Source organism: Cherax quadricarinatus, chromosome 26 (assembly GCF_038502225.1).
Source record: "Cherax quadricarinatus isolate ZL_2023a chromosome 26, ASM3850222v1, whole genome shotgun sequence".
Taxonomy (NCBI): Eukaryota; Metazoa; Arthropoda; class Malacostraca; order Decapoda; family Parastacidae; genus Cherax; species Cherax quadricarinatus.
Genome location: NC_091317.1, coordinates 2386922 through 2407840, shown reverse-complemented (window position 1 = coordinate 2407840; position 20919 = coordinate 2386922). Strand labels below are relative to the sequence as shown.

At 39.7% G+C, this 20919-nt stretch overlaps 1 protein-coding gene across 5 annotated transcripts in view; it reads right to left on the bottom strand.

Annotated features, from left to right (window-relative positions):
* Nucleotides 1–20919, bottom strand: part of Haspin (haspin) — a 157231-nt gene that overhangs the window by 26089 nt on the left and 110223 nt on the right. For all 5 annotated transcript variants that reach the window (XM_070088742.1, XM_070088740.1, XM_070088743.1 and 2 more), the window contains 3 exons: nucleotides 16407–16592; nucleotides 16036–16175; nucleotides 10816–10949 (listed from right to left, as the gene is read on the bottom strand). In XM_070088742.1, coding sequence (XP_069944843.1) covers nucleotides 10816–10949; nucleotides 16036–16175; nucleotides 16407–16592 — 460 coding nt within the window. The remainder of the gene's footprint in view (nucleotides 1–10815; nucleotides 10950–16035; nucleotides 16176–16406; nucleotides 16593–20919) is intronic.

The following is a 20919-nucleotide window of genomic DNA, read 5'->3' as shown; positions in this document are numbered from 1 at the left end:
ACTTTTTGCATGCATTTTCCTACAGACTGGGATGAATCACTACCTTTGTTGCTGTTCTCCGTATGAGAGACGGTGCAAGAGTCTACAGGGTATAGTCCATTTAGACTGATCTTTGGGCACAATGTACGAGGTCCTCTTCGGGTGCTCAAAGAAGGATGGATGGGAGAAGACGTTAGTTTAACACACTACAACCCATCTTCAAGGTTGCAGGTGGCATGTCAGTTAGCCAAGGCTAACCTAAAGACAGCTCAAAGTAAAATGAAACAGGTATGACAGAAGTGCACAATTCCGCTCCTTCCATCCAGGAGACAAGGTGTTGGTGCAGGAACCTACACCTGGCCACACCTTGAAAGCTAGATTTACAGGACCTATGCAGATTGTAAGTAGATTATCTGATGTAAATTATGTGGTAGCTCCCATTGATAAGACCTCAAAAACTAAAATTTACCACATCAATCAATTAAAATCTTTTCATACACCAGATAAAGTCCCAGTAATGACTCTTTCCTCGACCTCTGAGGACGACACTGATTCTTTGCACTCTATCTCTGAAATTAATATTAAACTTTCTAATTCTGTCCTCCTCAAGGATCCTAGTCCTTTAATGGAGGGACTATCTGAAACGCAAGCAACAAGTTTAACTGACCTTCTACAGTCATATCTTAATATTTTTTCGGATGTGCCGAAAAGATATACGTTAGGCTATCATGATGCAGATGTGGGAAACTCTAACCCTATTAAACTCTCCCCTACAGAGCTAATCCTGAAAAGCAGAGGCTACTTCAGCAGGAAATAGAATTTTTGTTAAAGCATGGTTTAGTGAAGGAGTCATCTAGTCCATGGGCTTCACCATGCATCCTTGTGAAGAAGGCTGATGGAGGGTTTCGTATGTGTACAGACTACCATAAGGTGAATGAGGTCACAATTACAGATGCTTACCCTCTTCCTCATCTGGATGACGCAATTGACTTTGTGGGTAAGGCTACTTTTGTGTCCAAGTTAGATCTCCTTAAAGGTTACTATCAGGTACCTTTGACGGATAAGGCAAAGGAAATCTCTGCCTTTGTAATTCCAGGAGGTCATTATCAATACACAGTTACCCCCTTCGGAATGAAAAATTCCCCCTCTTCATTCCAGAAACTTATCCATCAGGCTATTAAAGGACTTGAAGGCATGGCAGCGTACCTAGATGATATTGTTGTGGTGTCTGATACTTAGGATCAACACCTACTTAGACTTAAGGCTCTTTTTGAGACCTTTAAGAGTTCCCATTTAACAGTTAATTTATCTAAATCTTCCTTTGGCCAGGCCACTATTACTTTTCTAGGCCATGAAGTAGGTAGTGGTAAAGTTGCACCTAAACTTGCTAAAGTTCTTGCTATTAAAGATTATCCAGTTCCTCATGATAGGAAATCTCTTCAACGTTTCCTAGGCATGATAGGATTTTACAGAAGATTCTGTAAGAATTTCTCAGATATTGTAGCCCCTCTTACCTCTCTTACTAGTCACAAAGTTCCCTTTAATTGGACCTCAGACTGTAACACTGCTTTTAATAAAGCAAAAAGATTATTGTGTACTGCACCCATTCTTTTGTCTCCAGACTTCTCCAAACCTTTTTCATTACAGGTTGATGCTTGCGAGTCTGGGGTTGGGGCAGTACTATTACAAAACGGGAACAAGGAGTTGCAGCCTGTAGCCTTCTTTTCAGCTAAGTTCCAGTCGCATCAGAGGGCTTACTCTACCATTGAAAAAGAATCCCTCGCGCTGGTACTGGCTTTGGAGCATTTCGATATTTATGTGGGCCAGACATCGCAGGTGGTCACCGTCTACAGTGATCACAATCCTTTAGTATATCTCCAAGCCATGAAGAACCACAACACAAGGCTCATGCACTGGACGCTAAGGCTGCAGCCCTATAATATCAAAATTATACATATTGCCGGCAAAGAAAATGTGTTGGCAGACTCTTTATCTAGTCTAATATTCTATTTACTTAGGTTAGGATGTTAGGTTACTTGTGGTAACCCTTTCCACGCTCTTTTTTATCCCCTGGTGTGGGTTTTTTTTTTTAGTGAGAGGATGCGGGCTACCGTCCGCCTGTATCTTGGACCTATGCTAGCCCGACTGACTGCTGTCTCACTCTGAGTTTAGGGTTTGGCTTTTTGTCACGAGAAAAGCTGAGCTCTATCTAAGAGTTGGATGGTGGAGAGGAAAGGCGGTCCCATTATTTTGTGCCATGGCGGCACGGTTACCACTGGGAGGTGGCAGCCTAATCCTGATCCTTCTCGGGGTGGGGTGTGGCATGCAAAGAGTACGTAACCTTTATTCGGTGCATGTACACACCCTCATTTACAGGCTATCTCCCCCAACCAGCGAACCAGGTTCCTGAGAGTTGATGATGGGGCCCCGTCGTTCAACTAGTGACCAGGTTCTAGCCAATAAGAAGATGGTTTTGGCAATCACAGAGGTTATGTGGGTACCACTCTCCTGTCTGCCCTTGTCATTCCCATTCTAGAGCTGGTTGAAGCACGGTCTGCTCTCTTGTGGCTTCTATTTCTGCCTTGCTTACCATGGAGTGCACTAATACTTATCACTGTACATAATGTACATATTGCTGTTCTAAATTGGTGAAGGATAATATAAGTCTAAACTTTTTCTGCTGTGTTTATTTTGCTCCCTTTACACCCAGGATAACAGGCCATTTGGATTCCTGGGTTGTAATATTCACTTTCTACATTCTTCCTTTCCACACCCTTCCAAACTTGTCCATTAACCTTTGCAACTTCAGAATCTCCAAAAAGCACAGTATCGTCAGCAAAAAGTAACTGTCAACTCCCATTTTGTATTTGATTCTGCATAATTTAATCCCACCCCTCTCCCCAACACCCTAGCATTTACTTCTTTTACAACTACATTTACAAATATGTTAAACAACCATGGTGACATTACACATCCCTGTCTAAGGCCTACTTTTACTGGAAAGTAATCTCCACTCCTACATACCCTAACCTAAGCCTCACTATCCTCATAAAACTCTCTACAGCATTTAGTAACTAAACTTATTACCTATTTCATACACTTGCAACAACTGGCACATTGCTTCCCTATCCACCCTATCATATGCCTTTACTAAATCCATAAATGCAATGAAAACTTCCCTACCTTTATCTAAATATTATTCACTTATAAGCTTCAATGTAAACATCTACACGTCCCCTACCCATTCTAAAGCCTCCTTGTTCATCTGTAATCCTGCTCTGTCTTGCCTCTAATGCTTTCAATAATAGCCTTACCATACACTTTACCTGGTATACTCGGTAGGTTTAAGCCCCTATAATTTTTACACTCTTTTGTCCCCCTTCCCTTTATATAAAGGAACTATGCATGCTCTCTGCCAGTCTCTAGGTACCTTCCCTCTTTCATACATTTATTGAACAAAAAGTACTAACCACTCCAAAACTACATCCCCACTTTCTTTTAGCATTTCTGTCATGATCCCATCAGTTCCAGCTGCTTTATCCCCTTTCATTCTACCCTGGCCAATGCACGAAATCACTGCCTCCCTCTCTTCATCAACACTTAACAGTTCCTCAAAATATTCCTGCCATTTTCCCAATACCCCTAAATCCCCTATTCTGTTTGTTCCCTAGACTTTCTTAACCTAATTTTCTCACCCTCAAACTTTTTTTTTATTCTCAGAAAAATTTGTTGACAGCACCTCACCCATTATCATTTGCTCTCCTTTTTGCACACCCTCACCACTCTCTTCATCTCTCTTTTACTCTCCATATACTCCACCCTTCTATCACTTCTGCTTTGTAAAAACATCTCAAACAAACTTTTTCTCCCTTATCACACCCTTTACCTCATTATTCCACCAATCGCTCTTCTTTCCTCCCACACCCACCCTCCTACATTCACAAACTTCTGCCCCCACATTCTAACACTGCATTTTTAAAGCTATCCCACCCTTCTTCAACCCCAGCACTACCTATACTCTCTCAAGCCAACCTTTCACCCAATAGTTGCTTATATCTCACCCTAACTTCCTCCTCCCTTAGTTTATAAACTTTCACCTCTCTCTCTTACTTGCAGTTGCCATTTTTCTTTTGCTCCATCTACCTCTTACTCTAACTGTAGCTACAGCTAAATAATGATCTGATATATCTGTTGCCCATCTACAAACATGCACATCCTGAAGTCGACCCAACCTTTTATCCACCAATACATAATCCAACCAACTACTTTCGTTATGCAATAACTTATCTTGCATACAGTAGGACCCCTGTATCTGTGGGAGATACGTTCCAAGGACCTACCATGGATACCGAAACCATGGATAGTAGCAAACCCTATACATGTCCTATACATACCTACTGTAAAATTTAACCCTTTCACTGTCGAGATCCCTGCTCACAAACTTGCTGTCAAAGAATTTAAAAAAAAAAAAAAAAGATTTTTTCTTATGAAATGATAGAGAATCTTTTCCCGATGGTAATGACACCAAAAGTACAAAATTTGATGGAAAACTCGCAGAATTATGGTCTCGCGAAGTTAGCAGTATCGGCAATATTTACGCATCAGCGATTTCACCCACTTTGAGTCTTATTTTCGGCCAATTCCATTGTTCCAGTCTACCAAACTCATAGCTACTTTGCTGAAACTCCATTTGTTCTATCAATTGAGTAAAAGAAACCACCCATTTAATAATTTCAATTATCAATTACAGTGATCAAAAATTGGTGATTTGACCAATACACAATTCAAGTGAAGCCAATTTCAAAATAGGGTCCAGAATTTGCAGTACAAACATTCTTAGCACTAAAATAACTTTCTCTGCTCATTAGTCATGTCTCCAGGCTCCTCATATAACACTTCCTTTCCATTTTGAATTTTTATTCACACAAAAAATAGAAGAGTTACTGTTATGCACCCTGCTGCATTATTGTAAAATTGGTATAAATAATATTACCTGGAGTTTACCTGGAGAGAGTTCCGGGGGTCAACGCCCCCGCGGCCCGGTCTGTGACCAGGCCTCCTGGTGGATCAGAGCCTGATCAACCAGGCTGTTGCTGCTGGCTGCACGCAAACCAACGTACGAGCCACAGCCCAGCTGATCAGGAACTGACTTTAGGTGCTTGTCCAGTGCCAGCTTGAAGACTGCCAGGGGCCTGTTGGTAATCCCCCTTATGTGTGCTGGGAGGCAGTTGAACAGTCTCGGGCCCCTGACACTTATTGTATGGTCTCTTAACGTGCTAGTGACACCCCTGCTTTTCATTGAGGGGATGGTGCATCGTCTGCCAAGTCTTTTGCTTTCGTAGTGAGTGATTTTCGTGTGCAAGTTCGGTACTAGTCCCTTTAGGATTTTCCAGGTGTATATAATCATGTATCTCTCCCTCCTGCGTTCCAGGGAATACAGGTTTAGGAACCTCAAGCGCTCCCAGTAATTGAGGTGTTTTATCTCCGTTATGCACGCCGTGAAAGTTCTCTGTACATTTTCTAGGTCGGCAATTTCACCTGCCTTGAAAGGTGCTGTTAGTGTGCAGCAATATTCCAGCCTAGATAGAACAAGTGACCTGAAGAGTGTCATCATGGGCTTGGCCTCCCTAGTTTTGAAGGTTCTCATTATCCATCCTGTCATTTTTCTAGCAGATGCGATTGATACAATGTTATGGTCCTTGAAGGTGAGATCCTCCGACATAATCACTCCCAGGTCTTTGACGTTGGTGTTTCGCTCTATTTTGTGGCCAGAATTTGTTTTGTACTCTGATGAAGATTTAATTTCCTCATGTTTACCATATCTGAGTAATTGAAATTTCTCATCGTTGAACTTCATATTGTTTTCTGCAGCCCACTGAAAGATTTGGTTGATGTCCGCCTGGAGCCTTGCAGTGTCTGCAATGGAAGACACTGTCATGCAGATTCGGGTGTCATCTGCAAAGGAAGACACGGTGCTGTGGCTGACATCCTTGTCTATGTCGGATATGAGGATGAGGAACAAGATGGGAGCGAGTACTGTGCCTTGTGGAACAGAGCTTTTCACCGTAGCTGCCTCGGACTTTACTCTGTTGACGACTACTCTCTGTGTTCTGTTAGTGAGGAAATTATAGATCCATCGACCGACTTTTCCTGTTATTCCTTTAGCACGCATTTTGTGTGCTATTACGCCATGGTCACACTTGTCAAAGGCTTTTGCAAAGTCTGTATATATTACATCTGCGTTCTTTTTATCTTCTAGTGCATTTAGGACCTTGTCGTAGTGATCCAATAGTTGAGACAGACAGGAGCGACCTGTTCTAAACCCATGTTGCCCTGGGTTGTGTAACTGATGGGTTTCTAGATGGGTGGTGATCTTGTTTCTTAGGACTCTTTCAAAGATTTTTATGATATGGGATGTTAGTGCTATCGGTCTGTAGTTCTTTGCTGTTGCTTTACTGCCCCCTTTGTGGAGTGGGGCTATGTCTGTTGTTTTTAGTAACTGTGGGACGACCCCCGCGTCCATGCTCCCTCTCCATAGGAGCATTTGTGAAAGCACATTAGACCTGCCAGTTGACATGTATTGAAAACAACATTATTTGTTTACTCTTGAACATCAGCAAAAATCAAACATTTCCGCTACTCTGAGCTCATTTTCAAGGTACTTTTATTCCGTAAACCATTCAAAATCCTCCTATTTCTGTAATATATCTTCCAGTTTATCAAATGAGAAAGCGAGAATACAACCCTAAGTACCATACGAAAATCCACAGCAAAGTCGGTGTTGTAAACCAAAAACACAGTCTTCGTTTTTTTTTCTTATTATGCACTGCATGCTGCAAAATTTTTTTTTATACTGCACACACTGACCACTCAGACCCATTCTTTCATATGCAGGCCTACCAGCTTTCTCCTGCAAGATCGAAAACTGCTAGAATACTGGCGTAGTATTAGGGAACCGACACTGGCTTGCAAGCCATAATATTACAGGACCAACAGTGAATGGGTTAATTGATAAATTATGTACTATTAGTGGAGAATTATCACTTTTTCACTAATGGGAAGTACTTCTGGCTTCACTTAGGATTTAAAGAACTGTTAGCTTCTCTACTTTTGTGCTATGGGACCATTATTATAAAAAATTAAGAGGTATTTTTGGGCTACAGTAAACCATGGATACATTTACTTCTGGTACTTCAAACTTACCTACCACACCCTTTACAACCATTCCTCCCACTTTCACATTCATGTCAACTACCACAATTGCTCTCACTAGGGAGTTTTGAACCCAAAATCCCTCTCTCTCTCTCTACACTTACCTCTTCTCCAGATGCATAAACACTTACTATAACCCACTTTTCACTCCAAATAATCCTTGATTTTTTTTTTTTTATCAAGTCGGCTGTTTCCCACCGAGGCAGAGTGACCCAAAAAAGAAAAAATCCCCAAAAAGAAAATACTTTCATCATCATTCAACACTTTCACCTCGCTTACACATAATCACTTTTTGCAGAGGTCCTCAGAACACAACAGCTTAGAAGCATATACGTATAAAGATACACAACATATCCCTCCAAACTGCTAATATCCCGAAACCCCTCCTTTAGAGTGCAGGCATTGTACTTCCCATTTCCAGGACTCAAGTCTGGCTATATAAAAACAACTGGTTTCCCTGAACCCCTTCACTAAATATTACCCTGCTTACACTCCAACGGATCGTCAAGTCCCAAATACCATTCGTCTCCATTCACTATCTGACACGCTCACGCATGCTTCCTGGAAGTCCAAGCCCCTTGCCCACAAAACCTCCTTTACCCCCTCCCTTCAACCTTTTCGAGGACGACCCCTACCCCGCCTTCCTTCCCCTACAGATTCCTATGCTCTCCATGTCATTCTACTTTGATCCATTCTCTCTAAATGACCAAACCACCTCAACAATCTCTCTTCAGCCCTGACTAATACTTTTATTAACTCCACACCTCCTAATTTCCACACTCCGAATTTTCTGCATAATATTTACACCACACATTGCCCTTAGACAGGACATCTCCACTGCCTCCAACCGCCTCCTCGCTGCTGCATCCTTGAATTTACACATTTATATTCCCTCTTTTATTGCCATAACTGATCCTTCAACATTATTGCTACTCCTTCCTTAGCTCTAGCTCTATTGGAAACCCCTGACCTGAGCCCATTTATTTCTCCCCACAAACTCTCTTACCCCCTTTCAGCTGTTTCACTTAGAGCCAGGGAATCTAGTTTCTTTTCATTCATAAAGTCCACAATCGTCTCATCATCCACACTACATCCATACACATTCAAACATCCCAGCTTGAAGGTTTTCTTCTTTTTATTTTTAGTAAGCTATAAGGGGTTACTAGCTCATTGTTCCCTGCATTTTAAATGACTTTTACAACATTCATGGCTTACAGAGGTAAGATTTTTATTCCACTTCCCCATGAATATGAAAGGAAATAATAAGAACAAGAACTACAGGTGTACTTCCCTTCATCCAAAACCCTTGGGGCCTGTATTGTTTCGAATTTCAGACTTTTCGAATTTCAAAATGATTCTCAATGCCTCCACGTGGAGGTGTGGTCCAGCACGGAGATGACCGACGCTCGACGCTCCACACTCCATGAAAAAACTTCAGTTTTCAAAACTTTTCGAATTTCAGAATTTCGGATGAAGGGATGTGGACCTTTATTAAGAATAAATCAAAGAAAACTCAGGTGTGTATACATAAACATGTACATGCATGCCTAGTGTAATCTAATTGTAACAAGATATACCCGTTATCTTGTGGTTTATGAGTCAGAAAAAAGACATCAGCACTCCTGCCATCGTATAAAACAAAATACAGGTTTCCGTTTTACACTCATTTGGAAGGACAGTAGTACCTCCCTGGGTAGTTGCTGTTTACCAGCCTACTACTATATCCTTGAGAAAATTATTGCTGGCAGGTCTCATATTCTTCAGGCAGATTGTTTAATTAGACTTGAATGAGTAAGCAATCTAGTCACATCTAAATAAAAGTGTACACTAGACTATTACCCACCCAAGTCCAAAAACCTCTTCTCTCTCAGGGTAACAAATGTAGCAGTAGTCCAGCTGGATGAAGTGGCATGTTGCAGACAAGTATGAATATAAAATGACAATTGCAAAACAAGCTTTTATTTAGGGGTACTTTTATGCTTGTGAAGTGCTACTGACCTAAGGTACTGAAACTACCCTCACCTTCCTACAATCAAACCTGATTACCTCCCATTTTCCAAGCACTTTGACCCCTATGAATTCCTGTAAGGCAGTGAAGGGCCAATGCACATTACATTATAGCAACAATTCTTTTTTATGCATTATTTTGTATTTATGTGGTGCATTATTTCATGATGATAGTATTATAATTATCCATGCTTGAGAAATAGCCCTATATACCTAAAAAACTCTAGCAATGAAATACAATTTTATTAAATCAGAACACAGGGTAAGTTTTTAATATCAGTTATGACAATGATTCTGGTCCAAAGGAAACTGGACCACAGCAGCCAAGTTGTGATTTCTAAATAAACCTGTGGGCTGCTAGGAGGAACAACCTGCTAGCAACAAACAACACTGCTAACTCTACTACTCTCCTTAGCTTGACATGAGATTTATAAATAACAAAAAGGCACAGTACCATGACTGGAGTAATACACAAAACCCACACATAGGAGAGAGGAGCTTTCAATGATCTTTCGGTCCAACTTGGACTTCTCTCCTATGTGCGGGTTATTTGTGTATTATGGGATTTGTGCTTGGGGATCTACTACTGCAAATCACATAAAACCCTAAGTTACCCAACAAAAATCACCTGTTAAAATAATCATCAAATCAGGTTCTATACAAAACACACTCCAACTATTCAAAGATTCAATTTACTCAACATACAACACATCTACATTTATTACTATGCATTTTATATATAGAGTTCCCTTAGAATGAACTTCAGCCCAATGCTGACTCTTCCTAGAGCTGTAACAGAATATACAATCATACAAGAAATGGCAGGGTGACCCTTCCTCAGTGGGATATGGCCAGGGGGGAGGGGAGAGAGATAGAGATAGAGATAGAGATAGAGACAGAGACAGAGACAGAGAGACAGAGAGACAGAGAGACAGAGAGACAGAGAGACAGAGAGACAGAGAGACAGAGAGACAGAGAGACAGAGAGACAGAGACAGAGAGACAGAGAGACAGAGAGACAGAGAGACAGAGAGACAGAGAGACAGAGAGACAGAGAGACAGAGAGAGAGACAGAGAGACAGAGAGAGAGAGAGAGACAGAGACAGAGAGAGAGAGAGAGAGAGAGAGAGAGACAGAGAGAGAGAGAGAGACAGAGAGAGACAGCGAGAGACAGAGAGAGATAGAGATAGAGAGATAGAGATAGAGAGATAGAGATAGAGAGATCGAGAGAGAGATCGAGAGAGAGATCGAGAGAGAGATCGAGAGAGAGATCGAGAGAGAGATCGAGAGAGAGATCGAGAGAGAGATCGAGAGAGAGATCGAGAGAGAGATCGAGAGAGAGATCGAGAGAGATCGAGAGAGATCGAGAGAGAGAGAGTATTTTAGATATACAGGTTTGACTCACCCAATATAAGAACTCCATGCAAATAAAGGGCCCTAAATGTTTGCAAACCTAATGAATAAGCACACTATTTTAAATTTAATATTGCATCAACATCTACAGTAGTGCACACCTAATCAAACCACATCACATGAATGTAATAAACAAACAGGCACTGTATTTACAAATACTGAAAACAAAAAACATTTAAAAAACAAAAATCTAGTTAAATTTTACCTGATAAAAAATTGCCAAAGCATCTCTGGCATTGTTGAAAATGTAACTTTCCAAATCACATCCTCCATGCCCAAACTCCAACACAATATACAACTGAGAATCGAGGAATCTATCTGGACGATCATTCTCAGACCCTGTGGAAACACTAGATGAATTTCTTTGCCGCAAATATAATTAATAAAAAGACTCGTATAATATGTAATGTAAATTGTTTGTACAATAAGTGTACTTTTAATACCATCTTAAAAATAACACACACAAACCAAAAATATTCTACACAGCTGTTCTTCACTTTATGAAACAGATGCATTCCGAGCCCATACCAGGTATATTAAACTATATAAGGCCATCAACACTTTTTTTTTTCAACAAGTCGGTCGTCTCCCACCGAGGCAGGGTGACCCAAAAAAGAAAGAAAATCCCCAAAAAGAAAATACTTTCATCAACATTCAACACTTTCACCACACTCACACATTATCACTGCTTTTGCAGAGGTGCTCAGAATATAACAGTTTAGAAGCATATACGTATAGAGATACACAACATATCCCTCCAAACTGCCAATATCCCAAACCCCTCCTTTAAAGTGCAGGCATTGTACTTCCCATTTCCAGGACTCAAGTCCGACTATATGAAAATAACCGGTTTCCCTGAATCCCTTCACTAAATATTACCCTGCTCACACTCCAACAGATCGTCAGGTCCCAAGTATCATTCGTCTCCATTCACTCCTATCTAACACGCTCATGCACGCTTGCTGGAAGTCCAAGCCCCTCACCCACAAAACCTCCTTTACCCCCTCTTTCCAACCCTTTCGAGGACGACCCCTACCCCTCTTTCCTTCCCCTATAGATTTATATGCTTTCCATGTCATTCTACTTTGATCCATTCTCTCTAAATGACCAAACCACCTCAACAACCCCTCTTCTGCCCTCTGACTAATGCTTTTATTAACTCCACACCTTCTCCTAATTTCCACACTCCGAATTTTCTGCATAATATTTACACCACACATTGCCCTTAGACAGGACATCTCCACTGCCTCCAACCGTCTCCTCGCTGCTGCATTTACCACCCAAGCTTCACATCCATATAAGAGTGTTGGTACTACTATACTTTCATACATTCCCTTCTTTGCCTCCATAGATAACGTTTTTTGACTCCACATATACCTCAACGCACCACTCACCTTTTTTCCCTCATCAATTCTATGATTAACCTCATCCTTCATAAATCCATCCGCCGACACATCAACTCCCAAGTATCTGAAAACATTCACTTCTTCCATACTCCTCCTCCCAAATTTGATATCCAATTTTTCTTTATCTAAATCATTTGATACCCTCATCACCTTACTCTTTTCTATGTTCACTTTCAACTTTCTACCTTTACACACATTCTCAAACTCATCCACTAACCTTTGCAATTTTTCTTTAGAATCTCCCATAAGCACAGTATCATCAGCAAAAAGTAACTTTACTCATTACCTACTGAAAATGTATATCGCACTTAATTACCAATAGAAATGAAATATCACATAACTGTTAATGCCCATACAGGGGAAACCTGTACCCAATTCAAAAATATAAATCAGACAATGAAATTCAAAAGCTGAAAAGCCTTGTACTTACATTTTTATTATCATGTTCTGATCATTCACAGAACTTGCAATCATTCTGGCCCAGTGAATAAAATTGATGTATGACCGAGTTCGGTTCCGAGAAACCGGTCACAAGTCGAAATGGACGTACATCGAACTTTACTACTGAATATCAACATAACATTTTTGTAATGGCTATATTTTGTTTTATTTTGGTATTTCATGTTTTACTTTACTTTTTATGCTGTTAGTACTGTATTTTATACTGTAAGGTTTAGGATAAACACTGTGTAAAACACAAACACTTGTTTATTTCCCAGAAATTAGGCATAAAAAACATGGTCCTAAGTCGAGTCGTCGTATGTCGAGCAGGTCGTAAGTCGGATGGTAGGTGGGAGACGGCCGACTTGTTGGGAAAAAAAATTATATATATATATATGAGTTAGAGCTAAACAAGTAGCAATAATGTTGAAGGATAAGATATGGCATGAAAAGAGGGACTATAAATGCATTAATTCAAGGATTATGTGGAGTAAAATAAAGGTTGGATGTGAAAAGTGGGTTATAGTAAGCGTATATGCACCTGGAGAAGAGAGAAGTGTAGAGGAGAGAGAGAGAAAGATTTTGGGAAATGTTGAGTGAATGCATGGGGAGTTTTGAACCAAGTGAGAGAGTACTTGTGGTAGGGGATTTCAGTGCTAAAGTGGGTAAAAATGTTGTGGAGGGAGTAGTAGGTAAATTTGGGGTGCCAGGGGTAAATGTAAATGGGGAGCCTTTAATTGAGCTATGTGTAGAAAGATTTGGTAATAAGTAATACATATTTTATGAAAAAGAGGATAAATAAATATACAAGGTATGATGTACCTCATAATGAAAGTAGTTTGTTAGATTATGTATTGGTGGATAAAATGTTGATGGGTAGGCTCCAGGATGTACATGTTTATAGAGGGGCAACTGATATATCAGATCATTATTTAGTTGTAGCTACAGTTAGAGTAAGAGGTAGATGGGACAAGAGGAAGGTGGCAACAACAAGTAAGAGGGAAGTGAAAGTGTATAAGCTAGGGGAGGAGGAAGTTCGGGTGAGATATAAGCGACTATTGGCAGAAAGGTGGGCTAGTGCAAAGATGAGTAGTGGGGGAAGGGGGGGGGGGGGGTTGAAGAGGGTTGGATGAGTTTTAAAAATGCACTACTAGAATGTGTGGCAGAAGTTTGTGGTTATAGGAGGGTGGGGGCAGGAGGAAAGAGGAGTGATTGGTGGAATGATAAAGTAAAAGGCGTGATAAAAGAGAAAAAGTTAGCTCAAGAGAGGTTTTTACAAAGCATAAGTGTTATAAGAAGAGCAGAGTATATGGAGAGTAAAAGAAAGGTGAAGAGAGTGGTGAAAGAGTGCAAAAGGAGAGCAGATGATAGAGTGGGAGAGGCACTGTCAAGAAATTTTAATGAAAATAAGAAAAAATTTTGGAGTGAGTTAAACAAGTTAAGAAAGCCTAGGGAACGTATGGATTTGTCAGTTAAAAACAGAGTAGGGGAGTTAGCAGACGGGGAGGAGGAGGTATTAGGTAGATGGCAAGAATATTTTGAGGAACTTTTAAATGTTGAGGAAGAAAGGGAGGTGGTAATTTCATGCACTGGCCAGGGAGGTATACCATCTTTTAGGAGTGAAGAAGAGCAGAATGTAAGTGTGGGGGAGGTACGTGAGGCATTACTTAGAATGAAAGGGGGTAAAGCAGCTGGAACTGATGGGATCATGAAAGAATGTTAAAAGCAGGGGGGGATATAGTGTTGGAGTGGTTTGTACTTTTGTTTAACCTGTAAACGGACCAAGGAGATCTACGTTCACATGTGTAGTGCTACAAAAGTAGATCTACGTTTTTTTACATATTTTCAAATATAACAAAAAAAAAGTAGATCAAAGTTTTTTTACACATTTTCAAATGTTAAAAAACAAAAAGAGATTGTAAAAATTATAGAGGAATAAGTTTATTCAGTATACCAGGAAAAGTGTACGGTAGGGTTATTATTGAAAGAATTAGAGGTAAGACAATGTAGGATTGCGGATGAGCAAGGAGGTTTTAGAGTGGGTAGGGGATGTGTAGATCAAGTGTTTACATTGAAATATGTATGTGAACAGTATTTAGATAAAGGTAGGGAAGTTTTTATTGCATTTATGGATTTAGAAAAGGCATATGATAGAGTGGACAGGAGAGCAATGTGGCAGATGTTGCAAGTATATAGAATAGGTGGTAAGTTACTAAATGCTGTAAAGTTTTTATGAGGATAGTGAGGCTCAGGTTATGGCGTGTAGAAGAGAGGGAGACTACTTCCCGGTAAAAGTAGGTCTTAGACAGGGATGTGTAATGTCACCATGGTTGTTTAATATATTTATAGATGGGGTAGTAAAGGAAGTAAATGCTAGGGTTTTCGGGAGGGGGGTGGGATTAAATTTTGGGGAATCAAATTCAAAATGGGAATTGACACAGTTACTTTTTGCTGATGATACTGTGCTTATGGGAGATTCTAAAGAAAAATTGCAAAGGTTAGTGGATGAGTTTGGGAATGTGTGTAAAGGTAGAAAGTTGAAAGTGAACATAGAAAAGAGTAAGGTGATGAGGGTATCAAATGATTTAGATAAAGAAAAATTGGATATCAAATTGGGGAGGAGGAGTATGGAAGAAGTGAATGTTTTCAGATACTTGGGAGTTAACGTGTCGGCGGATGGATTTATGAAGGATGAGGTTAATCATAGAATTGATGAGGGGAAAAAAGGCGAGTGGTGTATTGAGGTATATGTGGAGTCAAAAAACGTTATCTATGGAGGCAAAGAAGGGAATGTATGAAAGTATAGTAGTACCAACACTCTTATATGGATGTGAAGCTTGGGTGGTAAATGCAGCAGCGAGGAGACGGTTGGAGGCAGTGGAGATGTCCTGTTTAAGGGCAATGTGTAGTGTAAATATTATGCAGAAAATTCGGAGTGTGGAAATTAGGAGAAGGTGTGGAGTTAATAAAAGCATTAGTCAGAGGGCAGAAGAGGGGTTGTTGAGGTGGTTTGGTCATTTAGAGAGAATGGATCAAAGTAGAATGACATGGAAAGCATATAAATCTATAGGGGAAGGAAGGCGGGGTAGGGGTCGTCCTCGAAAGGGTTGGAGAGAGGGGGTAAAGGAGGTTTTGTGGGCAAGGGGCTTGGACTTCCAGCAAGCGTGCGTGAGCGTGTTAGATAGGAGTGAATGGAGACGAATGGTACTTGGGACCTGACGATCTGTTGGAGTGTGAGCAGAGTAATATTTAGTGAAGGGATTCAGGGAAACCGGTTATTTTCATATAGTCGGACTTGAGTCCTGGAAATGGGAAGTACAATGCCTGCACTTTAAAGGAGGGGTTTGGGATATTGGCAGTTTGGAGGGATATGTTGTGTATCTTCATATGTGTATGCTTCTAGACTGTTGTATTCTGAGCACCTCTGCAAAAACAGTGATAATGTGCGAGTGTGGTGAAAGTGTTGAATGATGATGAAAGTATTTTCTTTTGGGGGATTTTCTTTCTTTTTTGGGTCACCCTGCCTCGGTGGGAGACAGCCGACTTGTTGGAAAAAAAAAAAAAAATATATATATTACCTTTTTTTTCATGATAGAGATCCCATAGATGTAGCATATCCTGATGATATCTGCCTTGTACACACCAACACTTTAATAAATGAACAAAGTTCTCGCACCAATTTTCTTCTTTGTCTGCCTTTCGTAGGTTACTCAGTTCTCTACCGAGTAAAATTCTTATTACACTGAGCATAGGAAGTTTAGAAAACTGAACAAAATACAGAATAAACTTAAATATGCAAGATAAATTATAATATCCATAATGCCAATAAATTTATTGAATAAAATGAACTGCAACAACTAATATTCATTTTCATTCATTTTCAAGAGCAATAACTAAGTAATATTACAACAAAATTTCTTAAAAAAAAAAAAAAAAAAAATTTACTTACAGAGAAATAATAATCTCTGACAAAATTTCCTTAAATGTCTTCTGAGGTTCTCCATTTACATCAAAATTTCCCTCAATGGGCATAACCTTAAGAACTGCAGCACCTTCCAAGCTACTGGGATTGGGTTGAGTCATAAATACTTCACCATATACTCCCTCACCAATTTTCTTACAACAACATAAACATCTGTGGAAACAAATAATTCAATTTCAATATCAAAGTCAGAATACCACCTCAAACTAAATATACACACCATATATTAGATCCCAGCCCATTTTCAGGCATAACTTTCATAAGAATTTGTAATGATAAATGTCTACTAAGCACTTTTTTTTTTTTTTTTTTTTTTTTTTTTTAACATGCTGGTCATTCTAGATAGTAGGTTGGTAGACAGCAACTGCACAAGGAGGTACTACATGATAGTAGGATTGCTGGTGTCTTTTCTGTCTCAAACATGCAAGATTTCAGGTACATCTTGCCACTTCTACTTACAAGCATATATATACACTCCCCCTCTGGGTTTTCTTCTATTTTCTTACTAGTTGTGTGTGTTTTAAGAGGCAACTAAAATGCTGGGGGCAAGGAGCTAGTAACCCCTTTTCCTGTATAAATTACTAAATTTAAAAAGAGAAACTTTCGTTTTTCTTTATGGGCCACCCTGGCTTGGTGGGATACAGCTGGTTTGTTGGAAGATGATGCTGGTCATCTCCCACCTAGGCAGTGTAACCCCCCTCCCCAATCATTGTCATTCACACTACCACCGTCTTTGAAGAGGCACACAAATATCTCAGTTTAGATGTCACTAAAAAGCAAATATCCAAAACCCCTCATTTAACCCCTTGACTGTCACAACCCCAAATCTTGAGGCGTCTCATGGTGTCGCAAAATCCCCCCCTCCCCCCAATTATTTTTTCTTATGAAATGATAGAGAATCTTTTCCCAATTGTAATTACACCAAAAGAACGAAATTTGATGGAAAACTGACAGAATTACGCTCTTGCGAATTTAGCGACCTCGGTGATATTTACAAATCGGCGATTTTGCCCACTTTGAGCCCTATTTTCGGCTAATTCCGTTGTTCCAGTCGACCAAATTCATAGCTTTTTCTTTAGAAATCCATTTGTTCTATCGGTTGAGTACAAGAAACTGCCCATTTACCAATACGATATTAATCCGTTCCTGAGAGCTCATCGTATGCCAAAATTATCAGAAGGCAAATTAATTTTCCCCATAAGAAATAATGGAAATCAAATTAATCCGTGCAAGGCACCCAAAAGTACTATGAAAAAAAAGTTTTACCACATGAAATATTAAGTTTAATGCACACAGACTGAAGAAGACATGCACAGTTAGTAGTACTCTACTAACGATAGAATACATGACACTTACCTTTAATGAAGATCTGGTGATGATTGATGGGACGGGAGGAGGGGAGAGTGTCGAACTTATTGTTTAGAAGGGGAATCCCCTTCCATTAGGACTTGAGGTAGCAAGTCCTTTTCCAAGGTTACTACCCTTCTTTTAATGCCACTAGGACCAGCTTGAGAGTCACTGGACCTCTGTCGCACAACAAATCTGTCCATAGAGCTCTGTACCTCCCGTTCCTTTATGATTTGTCTAAAATGGGCCACAACATTGTCATTGTAATAGTCACCTACATGGCTTGCAATAGCTGTGTTAGGGTGATTTTCATCCATAAAGGTTTGCAGTTCAACCCCCTTGCACACATTTCCTTAATTTTTTAAGTAGGCACAATGGATTCCACAACAGGCATAGGCTTCTCAGGGTTAGCCCCAAACCCTTCAAAATCTTACTTAATTTCCAAACTAATTCTCACCCTTTTTACCACAGGGTTGGCACTAGAAGCTTTCTTGGGGCCCATGGTGACTTATTTTGCAGAAACAAGCACCAAAAACGATGTGATAATATGGAATGTACCGAATGTATGCTTACATGCGAGCACACTGCCTGGCTTATAAACACTGGCACTCACGTCGACGCATCCCGGATGAATCGTGTGTAGCGGGTTTTTTAACGAGTGGCGAGGCAAAATTTTGGAGTTAAAATTTATCGAATACCGAATTTAACATATACCGATGCCATCGAATACCGGGGGTCCACTGTATATATACGTCAAACACAGTGGCTCCTAAGACATATATATACGACCGAAACAGTCAAAGGGTTTAAGTGCAGGCATTGTACTTCCCCCCTCCAGGACATGAGTCTGTCTAACCAGTTTCCCTGAATCCCTTCATAAAATACTACCCTGCTCACACTCCAACAGCTTGTCAAGTCTCAAAAACCATTCATCTGCACTCTTGTCTAACACACTCCCATGCCTGCTCTATGTCCAAGCCCTTGTACAGGTCCGCCATCACAAATCCGGCAATCAGTTATTCGGTTCCTTCAGTTATTCGGCACTAATTTTGGCTAGCATAATTTCAAATTTCCAGAGTTGCCACACCAACCTGCTGGTACTGTTTGGTGGTGCTACTTGCTGCACAAGTCATTCCAATTTCTTTTTGTCCATTATTGTTTTAACCTGCTTACTTTTAGCCCTAGCCTTGGTTCCAATGAATAAAAGAAATGCTTCTCATTATGTAAAGCACCAACACAGTACATTATCCATTAAAGATAAGGTACCTTTGAAGCCACTGTTGGATGCCATGAGCTCAGTCTCATGAAGCAGGAGAATATGCTTTATTATTATGCTAATATCAACACTACAGCTTATTTGCCTATCACAACTGATCTAATATGACAAACAATATAAATAACATAAAACATGTTAAATACTCCAGAATGAATAATATTTGTCATAACACCGAGCAGTTCGACAGAGTTATGAAGAGGATATGGTAAACAAATACCATTCTTCTATCCTTGTCTTGGGGGCTTATATTAGAGAAAACGGAGTATAGCACAGGGCTAACTATGATATACAATCGTACTCCACCATAAATATGAAACAAAGTTATTTTCTCTCTATAGGTTATCACACATAGCAGCATGTGTGTAGAGAACCTAGGATAACCCCAAAAAAGTCAACATGGCTTATTTTTAGTACCTGGCTTGGGTTAGCCATATATGATTTTTGGTAAATATTCGATTCCCAGCCAGGGTAGAAACATTAGGCGTGTTTCTTTACACCTGTTGTCTATGTTTACCCATCAGTAAATGGGTACCTGGGTGTTAGTTGACTAGTGTGGGTGTTATCCTGGGACACTGACCTAATTTTCTTGAAATACTCAGCATAACAAGTGCCTTTCTACACAGTGGTATGTCACTGATGTCAGCTAGGCCTGTATATCTTGTACTTGTACGTGTAGTAAATAAAGATATTATTATTATTATTATTTTCTCAGTTGTTTGTTGGGTTATCTCATTCAAACTTGGGCAATGTATGATGGAAAGATACTTCTTCACGTACACCAAAAATGAAAGAAATCAGACCATAAATAGCGGAGTTCACTTCTCAGCCATTAGCGGCCGCTTAGCGGTATATGTATTTTTGTATGGTTGTTATGGTTATATTCTCATTTTTTCGGTCTCATTTGATAGAATGAAAGATATATTACAGAAATAGATATGATTTTGAAATTGCACTCACAGTAGCGAAAATGTTCTACTCTTTAGCGAAGCTCAAGAGTAAACAAATGACCTCATCGTCCAATACCTGTCTGCCTGCCAGTCTAAATTCCAGTACGGAGTCAACAATGGATTGACATTATTTATACATTTATTACAATAATGCAGTAGTCTGCATAACAGTAAATCTTCAATTTTTTTTTTTTTGTGAATAAAAATTCCAAATGGTAACCAAGAGTAATATAAGAAGGGCCTGCAGCTGTGACTAATGAAAAGAGAATGTTATTTTAGTGCCAGGAATGTTTGCATTATTTATTCTGGACCCTATTTTGAAATTGGCATCTGTTGAAATGTGTGTGAAATCGGCCAAATTGCCAATTTCTGACCACTTTATTGGGTAGTTGAAATAACTGAATGGGCGGTTTCTTGTACTCAGTTGACACACTAGAAGTAAATAAGTTTATTCAGGTATACACAAATACAGTTACATAAATTATCATACACAGCAGTGTATGTATAGAGACCCTAGGATAACCCAGAAAAGTCAGACAAAGTGATTTATTTCCAGTACCTGGCTTGGGCTTGCCATACATGATTTTTGGTAAACTTTTTTTTTTTTCTCGGTTGTTTGTTGGGCTATCTCATTGAAACTTGGGCAATGTATGATGGAAAGATGCTTCTTAACGTACAACAAAAATAAAAAAAGATGGACGATAAATAAGGGAGTTCACTTCTCAGCCAGTTCACTTCTCTTTGCAGTATATTTTCGTATGGTTTTTATGGTTGTATTCTCATTTTTTGGGCTCATTTGATAGAATGGAAGATAAATTACAGAAACAGACATGATTTTGATTGCTTTCATGACGAAAAGTACCTTGAAATTGAGCTCAAAGTAGCGGAAATGTTCGATTTTTGCCGATGT